We start from the raw sequence: 24,036 nt of genomic DNA on the forward strand, positions 1-24,036 counted from the left end.
GGGAAGATGGTTTTACATATACTTTAGAAAGCTGAAATGGTACTATTTGTTACACATGCCATAAGCACTCAAAACTACCTTTGTGAGTCGGAGCAACTGACAAACAGTAGGCACTCAGGAAGAAAACATAATAGAATACCTTTTACCTGTTCCTTGATTACCTCAGACATGTAAACCATGCGTGTTAATCATTTGCACACCCAACACCCTGTCTCCTTTTTCCCAGTAACTCGCTAAGTCCAATTAGTACCTTGTGCAGGTGATCATAGCTGTGAATGTGTGGGTACAATGGCCAGGCTATGTCCCAAAGACAGCCCTTTGCAGCACTCCACCCACCTCCCAGTTCTTAAAATCTCTCTGCCCTCCCTCTTCTGCGATGGTCCCAGAGCCTTGGCAGGGGTTGACATGGATGTCCTGTTTAAGGCCAAGCACTCCATAGATACCTCTTCTCAGCATGTTAATGAGTTTAACGAGCCTCACATTAATTGCTATCCATTGTAGAGAGCGGAGAAAATATTTAACAGCCTTAATATAATTAAAATAGCCCAGAGCAACGAGATTTCCCTCCAAATAACATGGGCTGTGATTTTCTTTCTTTCCAAAACATCCTTCCATGCTCTATGGATCCAGCAAAGAAAGGAAGTGCAGTAATCCAAGAAGCCTACATAGTAGGATGAGCCCAGTGGTGGAGCACGAGACTTCAGCACGCACAACAACCTGGTGGCTGGACCATGTCTGTCACCGTAGTGTCTGCTTGCAAAAGTCCTCCAATACTGCCTGTCCTTCAGGGTCCCAAAAAATACCTCCCTACTGGTCCCAGCCCTTATAGATGATGCCCCCCCTTAAATTCTCTGAACTCTTGAAGTTCATTAGTCCTAAGCATTATACTCACCCCCAACACACACACACACACACACACACACACACACACACACACACACACACACACACACACACACAGGGGCTAGGAATCCAATAGCAAACTTTCCTTCACAGAGCTACCTAGCATTTTTGTCTGACCAGAATCTGACCAGAATTTAGCATGACTATGGCTGGGCTTTTGAGTCACCCGCAGGGCCTTAAGTGGGCACCTTGTGGTTGCTGGCGACCAGTGGACGGTTTTCACGCTCCTCCCCCAACCTGGTATTTAGTAAAATGTTCTGAATGATGGAGGACTTTACACTGTCTCATTAGCTTCTGCCCAGGGTCTGCATATGATAAATAGAGGGTGGCTGCAGTTAGCACCCTCTGGTCCAGAGTATTGCTCTAAGGCTGAGAGGCTGGTAAACAAACTCTCAGCTTTTTCTTCTTGTCTGGCCCATGTGTGTCTGTGTTAAATAAAACACTCACAGGGACCTAGAGAGATAGCTCGGTTGGTAAAGTACTTTCCATACAAACAGGAGGACTTGAGTTTGAGCCCCAGACCCATGTTAAAAAAAAAAAAAAAAAAAGGCCACTCGCTTGCAATTTCCGCCCTCACTGGGGAGGCAGACATAGAATCCTCCAGGATTGCTGGCTACCGGCTTGGCCTACTTGGTGATCTCCAGGTCACTGAGGGAATCACGGTATCCTGTCTCGAAGGTAGCATTTCCCAGAGCTTCTTCTAGCCTCTGTCTCTGATGTTCCCCACCCCCATTCCATGAGGCTTCCTGAGCCTCCAAGAGGGGGCTTAATATAGATGTCCTATTTAGGACTGAGCACACAGTCCTTATTCGCTACACGTTGACCTTTATGTTGGCAGCAGTTATTGGGTGCTGCGGTGAGGAGGGTGTGGCCACTGCTAAGGGAAAAAGATGTAGCTGTCTGAAGAACTCACGCCTCAGGATGAGCTCTGGCCTCTGTGCCTACTCAATTTTACGAGTACACGCGTGTGCACACACATGCACAATGTGCATGCACATGCAGAAACCACCTATGAACTGTCTTTTCACGTTCCCTTCCCTTTTCCTCCCTCTGCTTCTGTTTCCACAGGTCAGTGTCGAAGTTTTGGTAGAGTATCCTTTTTTTGTATTTGGACAGGGCTGGTCATCCTGCTGTCCCGAGCGGACCAGCCAGCTCTTTGATCTGCCGTGTTCCAAACTCTCCGTTGGGGACGTCTGCATCTCGCTCACCCTCAAGAACCTGAAGAATGGCTCTGTTAAAAAGGGCCAGCCCGTGGACCCTGCCAGTGCCCTGCTGAAGCACGCAAAGACCGACAGCCTGGCTGGCAGCAGACACAGATACGCCGAGCAGGAAAACGGAATCAACCAGGGGAGCGCCCAGGTGCTCTCTGAGAACGGCGAACTGAAGTTTCCAGAAAAAATTGGATTGCCTGCAGCACCCTTCCTCACCAAAATAGAACCGAGCAAGCCCACAGCCACGAGGAAGAGGAGGTGGTCGGCGCCGGAGACCCGTAAACTGGAGAAGTCGGAGGACGAGCCACCTTTGACTCTTCCCAAGCCTTCGCTCATTCCTCAGGAGGTTAAGATCTGCATCGAAGGCCGATCTAACGTGGGCAAGTAGAGACCGTGCGGGCAGCCGAGGCGTGGGCCCCGTTTGCTGTCTGTATCCAGATTACTGTACTGTAGGCTAAATAACACAGTATTTACATGTTATCCTCTTTAGGTTCGTGTTCTAACCTTGTCATTAGAGTCAAACAGGTGTGTGGCAGGAAACTGGTGCGTCCGCGATGTGATGTCTGTCGAGGAGCTGGCGGGTGGAGGGTGGTCATAACCGTGGCCATGGAGCTCCGGGGCATCCTAAGGGGCCCTGAAGGGGGGCTTCATCAGCACCTGCCTTCTCCAGCAGCACAGAGCTGAGGGGCGTCAGTTCCCACTGGTTTCAAGAGCAAACTCAGTGGGAAGTAACTTGCAAGTAACCTGCAAGGGTGTGTCTGGGTGCGTCCCTGGTGAAGAAGGGGTGCGCAGGTGCCATGGCGGTGAGGGAGGGTCTCTCTTTCTCTGCCTCTGTCTCCCTCACTTGCTCACTCTCAGCATGGGATTGGGGGACCTGGGTTTCCCACATGCAAAGTGGTCAGGAACCCAGCTTCCAGGCACTGTAGGGAAGGCATCAGACTGGCAGATGGGAAACTAGTTTCAAAGAACGTGGTTCTCTCCAACATATTTTACAATAAAAAGCAACTTTTAATCATAGATATAGATATATATATATTTCCCCCCATGGGGCCTGACTGCACTGAGTTTTTTGTTGTTGTTGTTTTATTTTGTTATTTTGGGTTTTTTGTTTTGTTTTGTTTTGTTTTGTTTTGTTTTGTTTTTTAAGAGCAGCTGCCACTTGGCAAGGATTTCGTCCCTCCCTGCTTTACCAGTCCAGTGACATCGCCATGGTGTCGTGGTGGGCAGGGACGTCCTTGCTCAGGTCACTCCTGGTCAGGCAGGTAGCAGTGGGGCCCAGGGACAGAGGGAGCACCAACACTGGTTTCTGCGCAGTGTTAGGAAACCCAATCAGGTTATTTGCATTGCTCCCAAGAAGAAAATGCCAGCTCCCCTCCCCACTCCCGAGAGGGTCAGGGCGGCTCTCAGAGCCCAGCTGGCAGCATAATTGTCCACCTCTTAGGTCTAGTACTGTTCCTGATTCTGTGAGGAATTCGATCCGGAAGATGCTCAATCTGTTACTATCTCGTAAACAGTTAAAAATGCCGTGCAGTCTTCTTAACCAAGCACCTTGTTCTGTCATTCAACAAGTACTGTATCTACTTTCGACTCTTTGTGGGGGGAAAAAAAGACAAACCTAAGTTGCTTTTGATTTTCTTCTTCTTCTTCTTCTTCTTCTTCTTCTTCTTCTTCTTCTTCTTCTTCTTCTTCTTCTTCTTCTTCTTCTTCTTCTTCCTCTTCTTCCTCTTCTTCCTCTTCTTCCTCTTCTTCCTCTTCTTCCTCTTCTTCCTCCTCTTCCTCCTCTTCCTCCTCTTCCTCCTCTTCCTCCTCTTCCTCCTCTTCCTCCTCTTCCTCCTCTTCCTCCTCTTCCTCCTCTTCCTCCTCTTCCTCCTCTTCCTCCTCTTCCTCCTCTTCCTCCTCTTCCTCCTCTTCCTCCTCTTCCTCCTCTTCCTCTTCCTCTTCCTCTTCCTCTTCCTCTTCCTCTTCTTCTTCTTCTTCTTCTTCTTCTTCTTCTTCTTCTTCTTCTTCTTCTTCTTCTTCTTCTTCTTCTTCTTCTCAACACTGTAACTACATTTCTGCTCTGCAAGGTTGCTCACAAGCCAGCAATCGACAGCTCCAATCTGGTTTTAAAGGGATGAATGTGAATTATGAACTAGCCCGTGACAATATATGACCACCGAGTACTACCTGATGGCAGGCACCTGTCACTTTGATGTTGGAGACAGAGTTAAAGGCAGAGTTGGCAGAGAAACCAAGAAAAGACGGAGGAAGAGACACTCGATTTTATCCAGTGTCCGTAGGGTGAACTTCTAAAGAACTTTGCAATTTGCACATCTTGAGTTTATAATTTGTGTGATAATTCCTGCAGTTTTTATCTAATAACATTGTGGGAAGTGTTTGGGAGGGTTGAACGAGCATAAATAAATGTAGCAAAATTACTTTCTAACCTGCCTAGACCCTAGGCCCTTCTTAGAAGGTCCTGTCCCTTTGAGACTTCATTTTGTCATCTGCCACATCTGTCACCAGAAGCCAGGTCTTAAGAGTCTTCTTCAGAGTCATTGAGAGTTTCCCATATAGACATTTTTTACATATGTGAGCGAGTATTTTCATTTCTGGAAAAAAAAAGTGTTAACATTATTTTTTTAGAAGCTTAGGTTTCTGTTTGAAATCAAACTAAGATCTGACGTTTGGTACAAAAACCCAGAAAAGGGTATTTTCATAAAGTCACAAGCTTTCATTCCCAGAGGTCAAAATTTGTGGGTTCTGAGTGTGTCTTCAAGTACTTTAAACCAAGTTTTATAAATAGGGAGAAGTTTTAAAACACTCTTACTTGGCTGACTGCAACTAACCTAAGTAAGTTAACCTAAATAAGAACTTACTTGAATTTTCTTTATAGTCATTAAAAGAAAAAAAAAGACTTCTTCCATTTCTCAAAACAGAAAATAAAATAAAATAAAAAAGACCCTCCCCTGGCAACCCACTTGTTGGCTACCCAGCCATTCGCAGTGGCTTTCACTGGGACTAATGATCCTTTTACAGACCATTTTCTGGGATGTACCAAAAACCTTCGAGTAGGTCCAGAATAGCTGGCCTCTCCCTAAACTTCATCACCCTCTCTGCCCACACTGCCTTCAACTTTTGGCTGGCAGAACTGGGTGAGCCCATTCTTGTAATCAGATGCTTATTTACTGCTGTGATTTTTTTTTTTCATGTTTCTGTTCAGAGATCTTGCTTAATCTTCCCTATATCTGCTCAGGGCACTGGCACTTAACTAGGGTTTTGTTTTTTTGTTTTATTTTGTTTTGTTTTTTTAACCTTCAATGGTGAGAGGAATAGGAGGCTGCCACAGAGGCTTGCTGTATGCCGTTATCTACAACAGCCCCTGTGAGCTCAGAAAACACACACACACACACACACACACACACACACACACACACACACACTGCTCTCTGGCTAACTTCGAGGATTGAACTGACCGTATCCACTAAGCCGACACTAAAGCAGGTAAACACACATGGTTCAGAGCAATAGGAATATCATAACTTTTGTGGTTCTATTTCAGGTATAGGAATTATACAAATTATCGGTTCTTCTGAAGCATCTGTCCCACCTTGTTCTCCAGCTCCCTTAGCATGTACAATACTTTGTGTGCCAATAGTGTGCTATCTAGTTAAAGTTCTTCAACTTTTGGCTTTTTCCTTGTTCCGTGGGCTGACCTTTCTTCCCCTCGCTGGCCAGAGAAAGGCTGGGAGGAGTGAGCCGGGAGAGGCGAGCCTCCTCACTTTCCCCTTAACAGAGATGCAGAATACTGGGTTAGGCAGCCCATGGGAGCCTGTGTGTGTCTGTCACCAGGACACAGCAAGAGCAAGCCAAGGAGACCTGAGGGAAGCACCTCAAAGGCCTATCCCTGCCATCTCCAAAGGCCCTCCTTTGCTCTGTAGTGAAGCTGGATCGCAGCGAAGAGGCAGACTGGTTCCTAGGGACACACTCGGGAATGATGTGGTCTTCAGTCAACCCATTTTCAATCTCTTCTATGTCCTTGAGACTTTGATCCCTGCCTTTGACACAAGCAACTTATTGCACATGGGCACATTCTGAGCATGCCCACCAATGGCTTTGGAGGAGACCACCTGGCAACCACGGTCACCATTCCCTTGGAACAGCTTTCTCTTCAAATAGGAAGAGCACCCAGAGGCAGGAGCCACCTGACTTGCAGACATTGGTGGGGCCCTCCATGCTCCGGGAGCACCTGTGGTCAACTGTGTAGGGAGCACAGGAATAGCAGTGCCCTCCTCGGACAAGGACCAGCCACGAGCCTCTGTACCTGTCCTCTTTGCAACGTGTACCAACAGCCGTCTTTCATTCTCCTCTTTCCTGCTTTCCATTTTAAAACAAAGTAACAGCAGGCCTTTTTGTGTTTACAACGGAACACAATCACCAAGAAATTAGTCAGGGCAAAAAGAAAACATAGTAATATTACTAGTAAGAAATCAGCAAACAAGAACCTCTTTCTAGGGATTTCTGAATACATAAAGTGACTGTTCCTTAGACTGTTTAACTTTAGAATTATTTCAGTTTGTCTGGGCCACCTCGGGGTCAGCGGGATGGGGTGGGGATTAGGGGAGAGAAGATCATGGATACCACTTACCTCAAATCTTTTTAAAAGTGGAAATCCAAATCGCATTTGGGGGAGGGCGGGGTGGGAGGGGACTTGCAGGATAATCGTCTACGTTGGTCACATTTTGCTTTTGCTCAATTCATCCAACTCCGTTCGGAATGGCCTGATTTTTGTGGTGGTGGCAACAGAATGTCCTTAACTCTGAACCCTGACCTTGTATGTTTTCTGTTAGGTGAGCTTGTTGGGTTCCCCCCCCCTTTACCCCATGAGGAAGTGGCAGTGTCCTTCCTTCTCTCTTGCAAGGAACCCTGCAGAACCTTCCACACCTCTTACTCAGGGATGGGGCTGGTGTGTGTGTGTAGAGCATGGGAGTGTTCGGCAGCAGCACTTTGGACTGCTCTGGAGTAGGGTTGTACAATTCCCAGGAATGTTTGGATCTCCCCGCACCGTGTGGGTTGCTTCTTAGCTACTACACAGATTGCAATATAACGCTACGCGTTCAAGAAGAACAGTAGCTCCTCGTGATCAGAAAAATCCACTCTGCACATAGTTTGATCTTTACTGAAATATGTTGCCAAAATCTGTTCTTTGTTCTAGCTTTGGACTTCTGTTTCTTTCTTTCTTTCTTTCTTTTCCTCTTAAGGAAACAATTGACGATACCTTGTAACATCTGTGACTACTAAGGAAACCTATTTTGTAGATGCTTGCTAAGACACTAACACCTATTTCAGACTCGGGTGAGGAGGCAGAGCCCTTGGGCTAGAAAGGCAGACATTTTGAGTTGAGTTGGTTGGTGTGGCTACTGTTTCCTGAGCCACAAGCCCTCAACCAATGCGTCTGCTCTCTCTCCTGAAACCCTCTGTGCTCCCCGTTTCCCAGTCGCCCCCTTTGACTCCAGGGGAATTACAGGACCTCCAGTCTCCAGGGTCCAATCCAGTTTCTTTGGTGGTTGAGATGAAAGGCAAGAGAATCATTCTTCGTTGTTTTAAGAGTGGAGCAAAGGCCTTTGCTTCCACTGGTTGAGTTTTGAAGCCAGAATTTCTGAAATAGAGAATTTAAGGAAAAATCGAGTAATAACTATAGAAAATCTACTTCTTTTTTTTTTTTTATAAAGCACATGCATATGACCTGTTGGGTTGGTTTCCTCCCTTGTCCATGAACAGTGTTGTATTTCTGTTCCCAAGGCAACGCCAAATAGTTTGCACACCTCTACTCTGGAGCTGAGATTTCTTTCACATAGATGACCTCGCTTCAAATGTTACCTTACTGATAGGCTTTTTCTTGTAGCGCTATACCTTGTGGGAAGTTTTTTGTTTTGTTTTGTTTTCTTTAAAGTACACCCAATTTGAGCAGCCGGGGTGGGGGAGGGAGGGGGTTGAGGCACTCACTTTGGGGGGGGGGTACAGATAATTTTTTTAAAAAAAATTGCACAAAAGAAAAATGAATGTTGAAATGATTCATTCAGTGTTTGAAAGAGACAGATCCGTTGAAACCACAAGTTTCATATTTTGTGTGTAAAAAAAAAAAACAAAAAAACAAAAACAAAAAACAAAACAGAGGAGGGTTTGAAAGTTAACTGTGTGGGGGTTTTATTTTTCTTGTATATAGCAATTTGTTGTCTTGATGATCAAATTTGTATGGTTATGGCCTGGAAGAATTATGACGTCAGAGGCTCTTCAACTATACCGTACCTATGCTTACTGTTCTGTTTTTGTTACACGCGGCTCTCGTGTGAAGGATGGGAAACTCTGTGTTCCGCTATTCGAGGATACTGTCCATTCCTAGGCCGAAAGTACTTCCCTAAGTCCCCTTCTTAAGCCATTGCAACTTTACTTTGGATGATGTCTGACATTTTCAGCACCTCCTGTTCCTATAAACCCAAAGAATATGACCCCGAACATGAAGTGTGTCTAAAAGGGATCCTTCTCAGTACACAGGAAAAGAAAAAAAAAAGTTGAGCCTTTCTTCTGCCTCCCACCCCAGACCTCATTCACATGGGGGTCAGACATCCATTTTGGCTTGAATGCCTGGCTTTCATTTTGAGGTCTGTGAAGCAGAGGTCAGACGAAATGCAGAGCCGTCTTCTCAGAGTTATATTTCTGTTGAGCCGTTGAGCTGGGTGGTGTAAACCAGTCAGTGTTGGGGCAGTAAACTGACCCTAGCTTGGATACTTCAATTTGGGTTCATGTCCCGTCCTTTAGGGCGCAAGTTCTGGTAGCTTAGATCCACCTTGACAAAGGCAGAAGTGAGCCGGCGGCTTCAGCTTTTCCCATCCCGACACTTGCATACAGGAGCCTTACCTGTATCCAAATGAAGTGTGTTTGGCCAATAGATGCCGTCTATATGATACCAGTCTCTGAGAACTTCCCTAACACTTTTTAACTGAAAGGAGTTAAGTCTTCCACTACAGTCACTTGGAGACTCCATCCACTCACGTCTTCTTGTTCCTTTGCTGGCTGGATGGCTAATCTGAAGGCCTGTGTGGGAAGCACTGTTTACAGTAACCCTTACCGAGATAGCATACTGTCCCTTAGACTACCGCGCTGAGGCGACACTGGCTTAGAACTGTTGGGAGTGAAAGATCAGTCACTGAGAAGGTTGGGTGCATAGGTTTTCTCCAGTTCTTACAGGAGCCCTCCACTCTGAGGTGATTCTCTAGTCCAAGAATGGGATGAACCGCTGAGTCAATGAGGCGTAGCCACGGCAACCCACCATAGTCCCATTCTGCGACTACTGCCCCCTCCTCAACCCCACACTGCTCAAGTGTGACCCCAGGTAGTGTCAGCTGAAATGGGGTTGGGGTGGAGTCCTGTCAGTATTTGTGGTAGAGTCTGCAATCTCTAACCAGTGGGGGGGTCTTGGCCCTAAAGAACCAGAGATCGGCACCAGTTGAAGGGTTTCAACATCACGTTCCCAAACCCTCCGATTTCCATTCGTTATGCTTCCCACAGGCCAAGCAGAAACAGACACCAAAACTTGGGCTGAGGGTCCTACCATGTGGAGAACTAGGGAAAACAAAACTTTTTTTGTTTTTTTTGTTTTTGTTTTTGTTTTTGTTTTTTTGCACCTTATTGAAAAGAAACTTTTAAGCGCATACATAGCTAAGAGCTTTTTCTCGTGACAGGAGGACGTCTCCATATCGTAATACTCTCTGTAACCCCAGTGTAAAATGTACTTGCACTAGCTTTTTTAAAACAAATATTAAAAAAAATGGAAGAATTCATATTCTATTTTCTAATCGTGGTGTGTCTATTTGTAGGATACACTCGAGTCTGTTTATTGAATTTTATGGTCCCTTTCTTTGATGGTGCTTGCAGGTTTTCTAGGTAGAAATTATTTCATTATTATAATAAAACAATGTTTGATTCAAAATTTGAACAAAATTGTTTTAAATAAATTGTCTGTATACCAGTACAAGTTTATTGTATAATACTCGTACTACTAATAAAATAACAGTGCCAATTGCAAAACCTGCGTCCTTGCCGTCTGTCTGAAGAGAGGCGAGTCCCTCTTCACCACCCCATCCAGATCACCTCAGTGCACCCTGGGGAGCCCGGTGAAATGAGGTATGGATGTCCCTAACCTGCCATCTCCTATCGATCTGGTCAGCGTTCTAGGTTTTCCTTCTCGAACGATCGGCAGCTTCACACCTTCTGTGGCGTTTCGGAGAGCAGTCTTCGGGTTTCGTTCCAACTGGTAAGTGACCTGTGGTTTCCCTGCAGCGCATGCTTCTTAGAAACCTGTGGAACGGAGGTCTTCCGGCACGCGAAACCTGCTCCGCGCCTGTCTCGGAGGTGCTGTGGCACAGGTTGGTGTTGGGCTCTCGGCTTTGGAAAGGTGTGGCTTGGTGGTGGTTTAGGAAAATCACCCCGCCCCCCCCCCCCCCCGTAGCAGCAGCCCCAGGTATTCCGTGCTCCCCTCCACACATGCCAGTGGTGGTCTTCTCGTTGAAAGTTGAGCTCACACGGAGAAAAAAGAGAATGCTAGAAATAGTTCAGAGTCCTCACTTGGCCAGGGAAGAACTCTTTGCTGCTACTTTCTTGGTCGTGTTTTTGAGCGATCCAGTTGGGACTCATCCCAGCAAAGCAGGCAGCCTAGGCTACTAGTAGCACGTGGCTCCTGAAACAAGGGTTTGGGGCTCTACACATTGTTGGTTTGGTGTGTGGGAAACTGAGTGGCATGCCAGGAAGCCTCCGTGGACCAGACTAGAACAGCTGTCCCTGGGATGTCATGGGTGAGCCCTTTGCCTGCTCACTTGATTAGATACTAGTAACAGACTGTTTACAGCTAACAGTTATCCTATGGCTAGGATGACTAGAAGGCTGGTTATGAAAAGTACACAGCTTCCTGAGGTACTCTGAGGCATGCCTTGAAGCTCTATCTAAGCAGCCTTGCTCCAGCCCAAGGACCAGAAGGTTTGTGCTCCCCTGCTTCAAGGTTGACCTTCCCTTACCAAAGAAAATGCTCTCCTAGACCTATTATTAGCTCATAGGTCAATGGGGCCATTTATCTCTCTGCTTCCCTGTCTGCAGAGGCGTGAGCAGGCAGCCTCTCAGAACCACAGCCCCTTCTACCGCCATAGACCCCATTCCATCACAGGAAGTCCCTTGCGTGGGCAATAGGCCTTCCTTGTCCGAGTTGTTTGCCTGGACCGAAGGATACTCTCACAGTAGGTCCTCTAGACCATCATGGACGTGCTCCAGCAAAGGGAACGTGTGTTCTTTTTATGAAGCCTCTGCTTCAATCCTGATGTCTGGGGTTTTGCAAGAGCCTTGCCTTTATCTGCTTAGAACTGGATAGCAAGGGGCCCTGCCTTTGGTGACCTTAACACCAGTCTGCAAAGACCCTTATGGAGAAACAGCCCAGTGAGTGGCATTTGTTACCACAGGGAAGGGAAACAGAAGCCCAGAGCAAGGCCATCACCAGCAGCACCACGCTGACCACATACTATGGCGTCTTCGGGGCAATGTCCTCACAGTGTCACAAGCTGCAGTGTTAAGACGGGGACCAGGCCTATGCTGCTGTGTTCAGCTATCGAGGTAATGCATCGAGAATTTTTGGGAAAGGCACGGTCTGAACAGACCTGCAACCGGTCCACTTGAAAGGACTTCAGACTTCCTTTTCTCCTCATTCATTCTAGGCTCATTAAACTGACTTCGGGGCTTAAATATGAAACACAGGCTCCGTAGGGTACACCAAGGGAGACTGAGACTAGACAGATGGGGCAGACAAGGGGTGGGGTCCTCTAGACAAGGGCCACATCCCATTTGCTTGAATACCCTCTTTTTGCAATGACTTCTGCCATGGTTAATTTGCCAAGCAGACTAGGCTTAGAATCACAAAGGAGATAAAATTATAGGTGTGTCTGTTGGGTGTTTCTGAGGAGGATTAACTGAGCGGGCCTATCCCACGGGCTGGGGACCTGGACTGGATAGAGAAGGCAGGAGTCGGGGAGGCAGGAAGCCAAAGGGAACATGAGTATTCCCCTCTGATTTCACCGTTTGCAGAGACAGAAGCAAGCAGCCTCGTGTCCCCATTCACAGCTGCTAGGCATGCCCATCCTTCCCAACCATAATGGACAACATCACTTGAACTTCAACCGGAAGAAATCCTTCCTCCCTTAAATTGCTTCTTTCAGGTATTTGGCCTTGGCCATGGCGGGAAAGCCGTGAATACATCCAGCAGGCAGCCTTCCTGAGTGCAGCCCCACATGTATTTCTACAGGTATAAGGGCAATTCTTCAAGGCTGTGGGAGGGAGGTCGGAGAAGGGTTCAGAATGCAAACTTCTCAAACTTTAAGTATAGTCCTTATACCAGACTAGAAATGGACTGGCAACCCCACCCCCACCCCCGAGTACTGGTGCAGCTGGATCTTTCCTGTGGCATCAATTAATTGACTCCCCCCCCCCCACTCTGCAATACCAGTCTTTTGTATTTGCCTTTTCAAAGAAAACATACTCCTGTGCCTGCTGATAAGCCTTGTTAGGAAAAACGACCGCACTGTCATGAACGCAGGGCAGCTCTCGGGAGTAAGGAGGGTCTTTCTCTAAGACAGAGTCTCTCTTAGCACCCAATAATGGCCACCCTACTACTTAGCTACTCCATCCATCCTAGGAAGTATTAATACTTTCTCTAATGTACATTCTAAGGCCCCTTAGGCTGCTGCAGAGAACTTGGTTTTCAGCAAGGCTTCTTCATAGCCTTTTCATAAAACATCTGTGGGGCTTCAAGACGGTCTGTAACCTCTTGGAGAAGAGCCGGGCCAGCCTAGCCGAGCTGAAGCAGGAGGATTGCAAGTTTGAAGTCAGCCCTGTAGAACAGCTAGACCCTGACTTTTAAAAAGGGAGAGGGGCCTGCCTGACAAGTTGAGATGAACTGTGTATCTGACATACTACACAAAAGATCCAGGACAAGCTTGCTAGCTGCAATCCGAACAGGTAGGGAGACAGGTTAACAGGGTGGGGCAATTCATGTCCGTTGACCCTTTGGACATGCTCATTTCATTTTTTTGTTTTGTTTTTTTTTTCTTCCCAGCAACAAATGCTGGGGGTGGCAGTCAGTGCGGTGTGAGCTGCTTTAGGCTCTTGCGCCCCCTCCCCAGCCGGGGGCCTTGTGCATTAACCACTGAGGGCCACTGACTGGGAAGACTTTCCCAATCCTTACGGCTCTACAGGACTGTGCTCCTGAACATGCAAACTCCAGCACTCAGTCAAGACCACAGCCTTATATTAAAAGTGAAACCATTGTCCTTTAGAAAGAAAACAAAGGGCAAGGGGTGGAAAGGAGGGTGCAAGGGCTGGTTGAAACAAGGAGACAATGAGTTCTAGGTGCTGACCCAGGGCCCCTCGAGCACCCTGTTTCTGGGCCCCACACAGGCACTAGGGCAAGCCCCGAGATCAGGATGAGGACTCAGTCTCAGCGTCTGTGATAGCAGGCAGCCTGCTAGGGCAGATAAGGAGGCGGGATGGGGTGAAGCGTGGCGAAAGGAGGCTTCCGCTTCCCCGAGGTTAACCGAACATCCCCGAGGTTAGCCGAACACCGTGTTGTGCTGTTGGGTCACGCGGATGAATGTGGCTCTCCTACTGAGCTCTTTGAGCTTGGCGGCCCCCACGTAGGTACAGGTAGACCGAAGTCCTCCAAGGATATCCAGAATTGTGTTCTCTACGTCCCCTTTGTAAGGCACTTCCACAGTCTTGCCCTCAGAGGCCCTGAGGAGGGAAAGGAGAAGGGTACGGAAGATTAATCTAGTTTTCCTCCTTTATTAAGCAAGGTAGAATTCTCCCTGCTATCGCTTTTTAGTCCTTTGACAATTTTATACCTGCAAATGGAGTGTTATTTTCCATTCCCGTCACCACCTGCTCTTTCCCCGTTCTCCTGCCCTTTCTGTTGGTTTTACTGTGTCCATTGAGCTGATTCACTCAGTGGGTGGGGGTTATTTCCTATAGCACCCGGCACATCACCACTGGACACACCGCTTAAGAAAGCGACTCCCCCTGCAGCCATGAATGGCTCATAGCTCCTTGGAGAAGGATGGGGTGCTGCGAGGCCTCGCCCCCATTCAGTGCCAAGTCTTACCCAGCTAACAAAGGCTTTGGTGAGTTCAGGGGAATGCATCAGCAATGTTATACCCACAGGGTGGTGTTTCGCCCACTCTCACATCCCCACCAAGTCCCTAGTCCATGATGTATCCCTCCAACCCTACAGGAACTTCCCTGCTCACCCAGGAGATAGGTCTTGGTTAGCAATATGGCGCACACTCGCGTGTGTACACACACAGTCCCCAATAGTGACATTCTCCTTAGCCATGTCCTTCCACTCTCATGGTTCCTTTTAGAACCAACTATCAAATGGCCCAATTCCTCCCTAGGGAAAACAGTGGGGTTGCCTCCCACTACCACCGCCTGCCACACTCCCTCCATCCGTCCATTTTGGCTGACAGAGTGGGGGTTGAGAGCTTATGCATGGAGAACCTCAGAAGTGCCATCTCCACATATTCAGAGCCATGCTTAGAAATTCAGGCTGGGCCTAATGCACAAACGCTAGCTGTCCCCTTGTCCTTCATCCCAAGAACGCCACAGAACACCTTGTAACATAGGTCAGACCTTGATCCTGGTCAGAGCTCATGCTCTGAGCATGCCTGCGCAGAAGCATTGCAGGGGGCGAGGCCCAGGCAAGCCCTAACAAGCACCTAAATATTCTAGAACTTTCTGTGCCTAGTCACTCAAGAAAATAGACACTCGGTCTGAAACTCATCACCTAGCATGCAGAAGGCCTTGTGAACTTGCCTTCTCCTAACGTACGCTCCCCAACACCTTGCATGAACTCCAGCACCTTAAGCCATGGGCTGGAAGATAGGCTGCTTACTGGCTAGGACAGAACACCTGACATATCTAAGTTGTCTCAGATCTCGGAACTCTGTGACCTGAGAGCCACATACCCATGTGCGCCCACGATGGCTACCTTCACAGATAGTTCATGACCTTCCCAAGTTCTTTCCTCTTTGCTGAGGTGATGCCATGTTTTATGAGTAATCCACGGTGGGACACCAAAGTCTACTCTCCTCTAACACCCAAGTAAGTGCAATGATTGACAAGTGGCTAGCACAGTGCTAATAACCAGGCAGCAGTTAAATAGGAGGTCAGGGTAGGGATCTGAACTCACGGGGCACTGTGGTAAGACTGCGAGAGGGAGAGAGACAGCAGCAGGGTAAGCAGGCAACGGTCAGGCTAACTGGGTGGAGGTCCTGCTCCCTTCAGCATCCTAAATGAAGAACTCTAAGATCTGAACCCGCTTCCCGATCTGGGAAACTCAGTGTCTCCATGACACCTCCACCCCGCTGAACGTCCCCAGATGGCCTCTCCTCCCTCAGCTCCTGTACTGTTGCAGCCTGCCCTGCTTTTCTCTGTCCACTGAGATCAGTGGGAGGAATCTCTGTAACAGCTGGGAGATGGGAAAACATAGTTGCCATTCTACCCTGTGGCCAAATGTCATCTTGGCCCAGCCCAGACTCCACATGGCCCTCGGAAGGTGGCTGTGGCTGCTGGATACACAGCGGGCTTCTTGGCCAGAGATTCTAGGAACCACGACAGCAGGAAGGGGCCCGGAAACAACCATAAGGGCTGTGCTCTACTCACTGAGGCCGACCCCTCTTGTCCACCCATCTCCTCCTGCCATGTTTCAAGGTTCCCACTTGAAGAGAAATGACTAGAGGGGACAGCAACTGCAGTCAGCTTGTCATACTTGAACACATCCCACATGACCTGCTGCCGCCGCCACTCAACAGAGGTGTGCAGTTTCTCCTTACACAATACGTCAGCGTCCCACGCCCTGGAAAGAAACTTCTGACTGTGGGGTAAGTGTCTGGGCACAGAGGGTGTGAGCCAACTAAGTAGGCTTGCCCTCCTCCTGTGAAGCACGTGAAACATTCTGCCCCATGTCCTTCATGGAGCCCATCCTCAGAGCTGGCTTCAGTGAGCTTCAGTGACAAGCTCTTGGGAGCAGGGCAGTGTACCGGGGTCTGCTCTGACCCGGGGGCTTCTCAGCACCCATGAGGCTACTCTGGAATGAATGGAAAAAACCAGGTGACCTTGGAGAGGTTGTGAGCTTTAAAACCATTCATCACCCTAGAGTCTTGATTCTGCAGTCAGGTGATACGGTTTAACCAGCTGAGAACATTGCCTGTGTCAACTGCCAGAGCCTAAGGGCAAATTACTGGTCTCAATGAAATACGCAGGCAACAGCATCCTCCATGAAAGGTTTGCTACACATGTAAGACCACGCATCATCCCCAGAGAATGAATTATCTTAGCCCAGAGATGGAGGGTGACAGAGGTTGTCCAGGGAGGGCTCTTTCGAGACAAGGGGCTGGGTCATCCCCTCCTGGTCAGACCTGTAATCTTCCCTCCACCTTCCCCATGCTTGCTTTCCTAAATGCTTGCCGAATGAAAGTCAGTGCTTCGTACAAAGATGCTCAGTCTATTTTCTAGCCCCTCCCATAAGGGACAATAATACAGAGTAACTCGAGCCAGATCGGTGGACACAGCCCAGCCATACCTGTACTCAGCGACGCCTCCCGCGTGTTTCTTCATGGCTGTGTCTGAGCTCATGCCGTAGAAAAGCTTCAGCTTCTGCCCGTTCCTCTCGATCACCTCTCCTGCACACTCGGTGTGTCCGGAAAACATGCCTCCCAGCATGACAAAATCCGCGCCAGCTCCTGCACACGGACGAGCAGACAGAAGGACAGGGCAGAGGCAGGCTCAGAGGGGACAGCATCAGGAAAGAGGGCCTTCCCCACTTCACCCTCCCTGACTCTAAACACAAGATGGTTCGGCATCCTAAGACTGGAGACTGCAGGCAGTCAGGGACACTGGTGGGTGGAGGTGGAGGGAGAGTCGGCACTGCCTCGAAGGGATCCGTGACTGGCTATGAAACCCTTCAAACAGGTCTTGTTCCTTTACATCCCGAGAGGCACGAAAAATTGCGTGCATCCTACAGAGCACGGGGTCTGACTTTGAATTCAGTTCTATGACTGCAGGCCGGGGACTAAAGTGGTCCATACCAGGGTGTAACAGTATCTTTATTTGCCTGATGTTGTCATCTCTGAGGCCCACTGCCTCAGTCTGCTAACCTAGGCCTAGTCCTGGAAGCTTTTTAGCCTCTGAACAATCTAATCTAGGCCTAGAATATCTTCAGCCTCTGAGATTTACTGCTCAATGAGCTCACCCTTTCTTGTTGTTACTGAACTCTGGATGGCTGGTTCACGCTCCAAACTCCTCTCCAAGATGACCGATTCAATCTGGCTTCTCTCTGGGCCACTGACTGATTTGCTCTGCTTGGCCTCAAACTCTGAAAACCTGTCCCAATCTTCTGGCTCATTGTGTCTCCACCTACCTGTGTGTAGCTTGCTTTCTCCACAACTCTCCAGTAAAACCGTGTCTTTCCCCTCTCCGTCTGTGCAGCTCCCTGTTATGCTGCCTCTCTTTCCTCTCTTCTCATGAGAGTTGGCATGTCCTATTCTGTCAAGTCTTTCTCTGATTCATCACATTGTCTGCCACTCGATTAGAAATCGCTTTCACACATGGGTGCTTCCTTCTACAAACTAAGTTTACCTTCACTGTTTGGGACTGAAGACATGTACTAAGAGCATGTCTATAAGGACCGAGCCACACCAAATTAGAAACAGGTTTCCTCCCCACCCCCCGGTAAATAACACAATCTCAGGGTTCACTGTGTGATCAAACATCCTGCAACAGGGTGCTGAGAAATCAGGGGGAAGGACAGACCAATAGCAGGTGAGAAGCAGCCTTGATGTCTCTGCTGGGGTCATCTGAACACTTATAAAGAGCCCCCTCCCAACCTGAGGCCCAAGGTGAGTCAGTTCCACTCTGCTCCGCCAGGTAGAAGGCAGTGCTGGGTAGAGTTGGCCTTCAGTAAGCAAGGCATGGACTCCACAGTGGGCCACCAGCAGCTCCCAGACACCAAAGCTGACTTCCCCCTCCTGCTGTGATGTCTAAGGAGGCAGTGGAGTAACCAGTTTGGCCAGACTTTCAAAAGAAGGAAGTCAGCCGCAGGAACCCTGAGCACAGATCTGCTACCCACCATGGCTTAAACTGGTTCCCGGTGATTGTTTTTTCTCAACACTCAAATTGTTTCCCTATTGGCTTTTCCTGGACAAGGTCCCTCTCTCTGTCCTTGATGCATGCAGAGCTACACTTTAACAGAGCAAGGGGACTGTCTGAGGGAAGGTCAGTAGCTTGTATGTTTATCTCCCACTTAGTGCTCCGGTCCATGATTGGGGTGGGGGTGACCAGGAGGAAGCCCACACTAAGTAATGCTTAAGGATAAGGCCAAGGCCATAGTTACGAGAGAGCTGGAGTTCTCCCTGCCCCTAACTGTGGGACTGTGACCTTGCCATCCCCTGGACCACAAAGAGGCAAGATAGAAGAAGGTTTATGTTCTTCCACAGCTGGTTTAGGGGCATGCCCCCCCTTTTTTTTAATATACTTTGAGTTGCTAGGAAACAGTGCCAGCAGGAACACTGTCCACATCCTCCTCTATCATTACCTTGAAATCAGACCAGGGGCTGGTGAGATGGCTCATTGGTGCTTGCTCCGGAGCCTAAACAGCTCCAGGCTTGCTCAGCTACAAACCCGAACCAAACTGGGCCAGGAATTTGTTAGATGGGAACCAAACCCAGGCAAAAGAAACTCCTGATAAGCTCAGAAGCCCCTTGCAGGGGTTCCCTTCTCCGTCTGGTTCTTCCAAGCTGCCCAGAGCCCCTCCTTCCTTGTCAGCATCTCTCCCCCTACTACAGGGCTGTCCCTCGTTCTTACCAAAGGCTTTGGCGACATCTCCTGGACATGTGCAGCCTCCGTCCTTCAAAGAAAGGAAGGAGAGAATATCAGCAGGGTGGAAGCAGGCCAGACCATGCCTTGCCAAGAAACTACCAGAAACTACCTCCCACCCCTAGCCAAGCAGCCTGGAGACAAGGCTAGCATTCTCAGTTAGTAACCTTCGAACTGTGCCTTCAGTTCCCCAACTACCCTTACTCTGATGGTCAGAGGCTGTCACCTCTGCCCATCCACCCTCTGGGTTCAAGCACCTATGTCTAGGGAGGACGACAAAGTGTGTCAGACTGGCCACTGGCCTCTGCTAGGCCATTATATAACATGCCCAGCCACTCTCTGCTCCTCCCTGCTCAGAAACCACCCCTCCCCCCCTGCCCGTAGAGAGGTGAGATTTATTTAGTCTGAGTGCAAGATTATTTTAAGAGCTGAGAAAAAGGGCACGGAGCGGGCGCCTTCATCTTCTCAGCTGCCTTGCATCTCCAGTCCACCAGACGTCCTTAGAAACAAGTGCTCACTGCTGACGTCCACTCTGCCTACACAGCACAGGAGGGCCTCGCGGGCAGCCGGATAAGCTGCAACCTGAGGTGACAGTAACTGGTTCAAAGTTCCTCAGGTACAGCCTTCGTGTCTTTCCTTATTAGCGAGACCCCCCAAATGCCCAGGCTGAAATCAACTGTCCCAGCAGAGCCCGGGTGATGATGTTCTGGAGTGCCAGCAAAGCACAGAGGGACAGCCCTGGAAGCAAACGGAAGAGACAAGGAGAGGTGCACAAAGTGACAGGGATGTAGCCAAGCGCAGCATGGGCGTGACAGACAGCAAGACCTCAGAAGGAACGGCCTGTTTTCAGAAAGTGGGGCCAACTCCATGGAGCTGGGCATTTAGGTTAGGAACAGAGACAATAATACATCTGTGGGGTAACGGGTGAAAACTGTCGAGGTAATCACAGCTCCTGAGTTGGGGGTGGGAACATCTAGCTACAAGAGGGGCAAGTCCCTTTGCAAAGAGCATCTCACCCCGAAAGCACTGGGCTCTGTGGCTCAATACTCTTTTGTTTCGCTGGACAGAGTCTCCATACATCAGCCTCCTGAGTGCTGGGATTATAGGCCTGCTCCCCTATCACGCTCCATGGAGGACGGGTCAAAGCCTGCTGCTTAGCTAGCCTTGCTGATATAGGTCTGTGATCCCATCACTAAGACTGTAGAGGCAGTGAGGATCCAGCTATACCTCTCTTGGGCATATACCCAAAAGATGCCCCAACATATAAAAAAGACACGTGCTCCACTATGTTCATCGCAGCCTTATTTATAATAGCCAGAAGCTGGAAAGAACCCAGATGCCCTTCAACAGAGGAATGGATACAGAAAATGTGGTACATTTACACAATGGAATATTACTCAGCTATCAAAAACAATGACTTTATGGAATTCATAGGCAAATGGTCGGAACTGGAAAATATCATCCTGAGTGAGGTTACCCAATCACAGAAAAACACACATGGTATGCACTCATTGATAAGTGGCTATTAGCCCAAATGCTTGAATTACCCTAGATGCCTAGAACAAATGAAACTCAAGACGGATAATCAAAATGTGAATGCTTCACTCCTTTAAAAGGGGAACAAGAATACCCTTGGCAGGGAATAGAGAGGCAAAGATTAAAACAGACACAGAAGGAACACCCATTCAGAGCCTGCCCCACATGTGGCCCATGCATATACAGCCATCCAATTAGACAAGATGGATGAAGCAAAGAAGTGCAGGCCGACAGGAGCCGGATGTAGATCTCTCCCGAGAGACACAGCCAGAATACAGCAAACACAGAGGCGTATGCCAGCAGCAAACCACTGAACTGAGAATAGGTCCCCCATTGAAGGAATCAGAGAAAGAACTGGAAGAGCTTGAAGGGGCTCGAGACCCCATATGTACAACAATGCCAAGCAACCAGAGCTTCCAGGGACTAAGCCACTACCTAAAGACTATACATGGAGTGACCCTGGACTCTGACCTCATAGGTAGCAATGAATATCCGAGTAAGAGCACCAGTGGAAGGGGAAGCCCTGGGTCCTGCTAAGACTGAACCCCCAGTGAACTAGATTGTTGGGGGGAGGGCGGCAAGAGGGGGAGGATGGGGAGGGGAATACCCATAAAGAAGGGGAGGGGGGAGGGGGATGTTTGCCTGGAAACCGGGAAAGGGAATAACACTCGAAATGTATATAAGAAATACTCAAGTTAATAAAAAAAATAATTGGAAAAAAAAAAAGACTGTAGAGGTAGAGGCAGGAGGATTCAGAATTCAGGGACAGTTAGACATCAATACACACACACACACACACACACACACACACACACACACACACACACCAAAAATGTTTTTAATCCCACTGTTGCACTTGCTTGCACCTCTGATCTGTGGGGAGGTGTTGAAGGCTCAATCTTTCTTTCCAAACATTTCTAATGGTAATCATTCATTGGCTCGATCAAGTGCATGGTTCTTGAGTGGCTCCCGTGAGGCCTATTTGAAAGTCAGACTCTCTGGACAACTTATCTAGGCAAAGCCCTCAGTCTGACGTCACAGAAACCACCGTGAGTTTGAAACCACGAGACTGCTTCCAGGCTCCGCCATGCTTCTCTTCTCTTCGCTTCCAAATGTTTGCATTTCACTTCATATGTCCCTCACTTATCCCATTCACTTTCTAGAGGTTTATCTCGGATAAAAACCAGCTCCAGGAGCTAGACAGGTGGCTCAGCGGGTAGAAGTGGCAGCCGTGCACACCTGATGGCCCAGGTCCAGATACAATCCCCAGAACCCACACGGAAAAGCGGATGTGGTGGCATGTGCCCGTAATCCCAGCATGCACCTGTGACCCCAGCATTCCTCTGATGAGATGTGGAGACAAGAATCAGGCAGAGAAGGTTAAGAGGCAGCTAGCCTGGGGTATACAGCACAGCGACAAGGGACCCTGCTTCCACATGGTATGAGAAAACTGACTCCCAAAAGGTGTCCCTCTGGTCTCCACTCATGTGCTCAGAGTATACAGGCACACAAAAATAAATAAAAATTAAACCCAGCTCTATGCACAGGATTTCAAACCATAATCAGATTACATACACTCAAGCTTCTGTTAGTATGAGTCCCCAACAGTGTGACTTCAGAATACTCTCTGCTCTCTCTCTTAAGCAGCTTGGGGCTACGCTAGGATTTATCATGTGAGCACCTGAAAATTACAGGGTTGTGATCAGGACTAAAGCCTGTCTCAGAAGCCCTGTGAGATGGCTCAGCTGATAGGCACACTGCTATTTGAGAGGATCTGGGTTCAATTCACAGCACTCACACGGTGATTTACCACTGTCTATTCTAGGGGATCTGGTGCCTTTTTCTGACTTCCACAGGAACCTGGCACACAGATACATGTAAGCAAAAACAATTGGACACGAAAATTCTTTTTAATTAAAAAGAAAAGAATTAAAAAGAAAAGAAGCCTATTTTCCAATTGGCCCAAAGTCCTTGGCTAATGTGGCGACATAATACCATGAGATGATTATATCCATGGCATGGTCTGTTCACGATGCTGGTGTGCACACTTACAGAATTGGTGACTCTCATCCAACAGGCCAGAGGCATTACGTGCAAAGCAATTTCACATGCTATGTCAAGAGGATGAAATTGGCAGCTTCCGTGGTTTCCAAGCACTGCTCAAAAAAAAAAATCCCATCATGCTCTCTAGCAAGACAGAAAATGGGGTACCCTCCTGCCATCTAAGACACACGCCCACCGTCACAGGCTGATGGTCAGCCACTAAGAAATTGTAAAATGATGGAGTCCTGGGCAAATATGCAAGGCAGGAATTGACACGCATTGCCTGTCTTCTTTTACAGCGTGGTTAGCGTGATACTTAAGGACGAAAGGCATCATGGGATAGGTGTGATTTGGCTCAGGAATTTTCAGCATGCCTCTTAAGATCAGAACTAATTGCTCAGGGGCTGAGCTGATGGCCCGGCTGGTCGAGCATTTGCCATCGTATGAATAACCTAGAACCCATGCAACAGCGGGGGTGCAGCAGCCCACGCCACCGCGTAGCCACCGCGTAGCCTCCACATAGCCACAGACGAGACCTGGAGATGGAACCTCACAGCTCACGCCAGGCAGCTAACGTGGCCTCTGCAGGAACGTTCCAGGCCAACGAAAGACTACGTCTCCAACAAAAGGTGGAGGATGCCTGAGGGCTGACACTCATGGTTATCCTCTGACCTCCCATGAATGCACGTGCTCCCACACACACATTATGGCTCAGGCCTATGAAGAGCGGATGGTGAGAGCCAGCATGGGGGAGGGGAGGGAGGGACTCAAAACCAAGTGCCTCTCCCTGGCCAAGAACTACTCTGAACTCACTTACTCCCCCGTTCACACCACAGAAACATGACATGGTTTGCCAGCAGTAGCCATTTGAGATGTGTACGTGACACAGCCACTAAGACCCCTGGTGGCAAAGATCCCTCGTAAAGAGACTTAACGATCACACCTGAGGCTTTGGGGCTCTGGTGCAACCCTGTCCTCCAGATGTCACAAAATTGGAGACAGACAGACAGACAGACACTTCTGTAACTCCTCACCTCTGCTCTTGAGAAGTAAGCCCCTATAATTATTGCGTTTGGGTGGGAACATTTCTTGGTTCAGGCATCAGTGTCTAGGGTGAGCAGACATTTGTTCCTGTCCCGCTCCCCCCGCCCCCCGCCGATGTTCAAGACCCCATGTACAGTGGACTGGTATTGGGGTATAACCTCGTTCACATTCCCTTTATACTTTAAATCACCTCCAGATTACCGAATATAGTGTCAATGCTTTCCATTGTGGGGAAAGTCACACAGCAGAGCTAAGCTCAGAGGTTGTTAATTCACTGGGACACGGGCCAGGAATGTGTATGTGTAAACACAAGCTACGTGGAGAGGTCCTCAGAGCTAGATCCTGACAGGAACTTGGA

General features: G+C 48.6%; 2 protein-coding genes across 20 annotated transcripts in view; one reads left to right on the plus strand and one right to left on the minus strand.

The window, feature by feature from the left end:
- Positions 1 to 10,181, plus strand: part of Atxn1 (ataxin 1) — a 410,902-nt gene extending 400,721 nt beyond the window's left edge. For 16 of the 17 annotated variants that reach the window (XM_087589782.1, XM_087589789.1, XM_087589781.1 and 13 more), the window contains one exon: positions 1,972 to 8,267. In XM_087589782.1, the coding sequence (XP_087445908.1) occupies positions 1,972 to 2,502 (531 nt within the window). In that variant the 3' untranslated portion in view covers positions 2,503 to 8,267. 17 annotated transcript variants of the gene reach the window in all.
- Positions 10,182 to 13,416: 3,235 nt separating this feature from the next.
- The window catches only part of Gmpr (guanosine monophosphate reductase), a 36,654-nt gene continuing 26,034 nt past the window's right edge, over positions 13,417 to 24,036 (minus strand). Inside the window, exons 5-7 of one of the 3 annotated variants that reach the window (XM_087589723.1) lie at positions 19,044 to 19,086; positions 16,765 to 16,924; positions 13,417 to 13,919 (exon numbers count right to left, since the gene is read on the minus strand). In XM_087589723.1, the coding sequence (XP_087445849.1) occupies positions 13,739 to 13,919; positions 16,765 to 16,924; positions 19,044 to 19,086 (384 nt within the window). In that variant the 3' untranslated portion in view covers positions 13,417 to 13,738. 3 annotated transcript variants of the gene reach the window in all.

This window comes from Rattus norvegicus, chromosome 17 (genome assembly GCF_021556685.1).
Source record: "Rattus norvegicus strain SHRSP/BbbUtx chromosome 17, alternate assembly SHRSP_T2T, whole genome shotgun sequence".
Classification (NCBI taxonomy): Eukaryota; Metazoa; Chordata; class Mammalia; order Rodentia; family Muridae; genus Rattus; species Rattus norvegicus.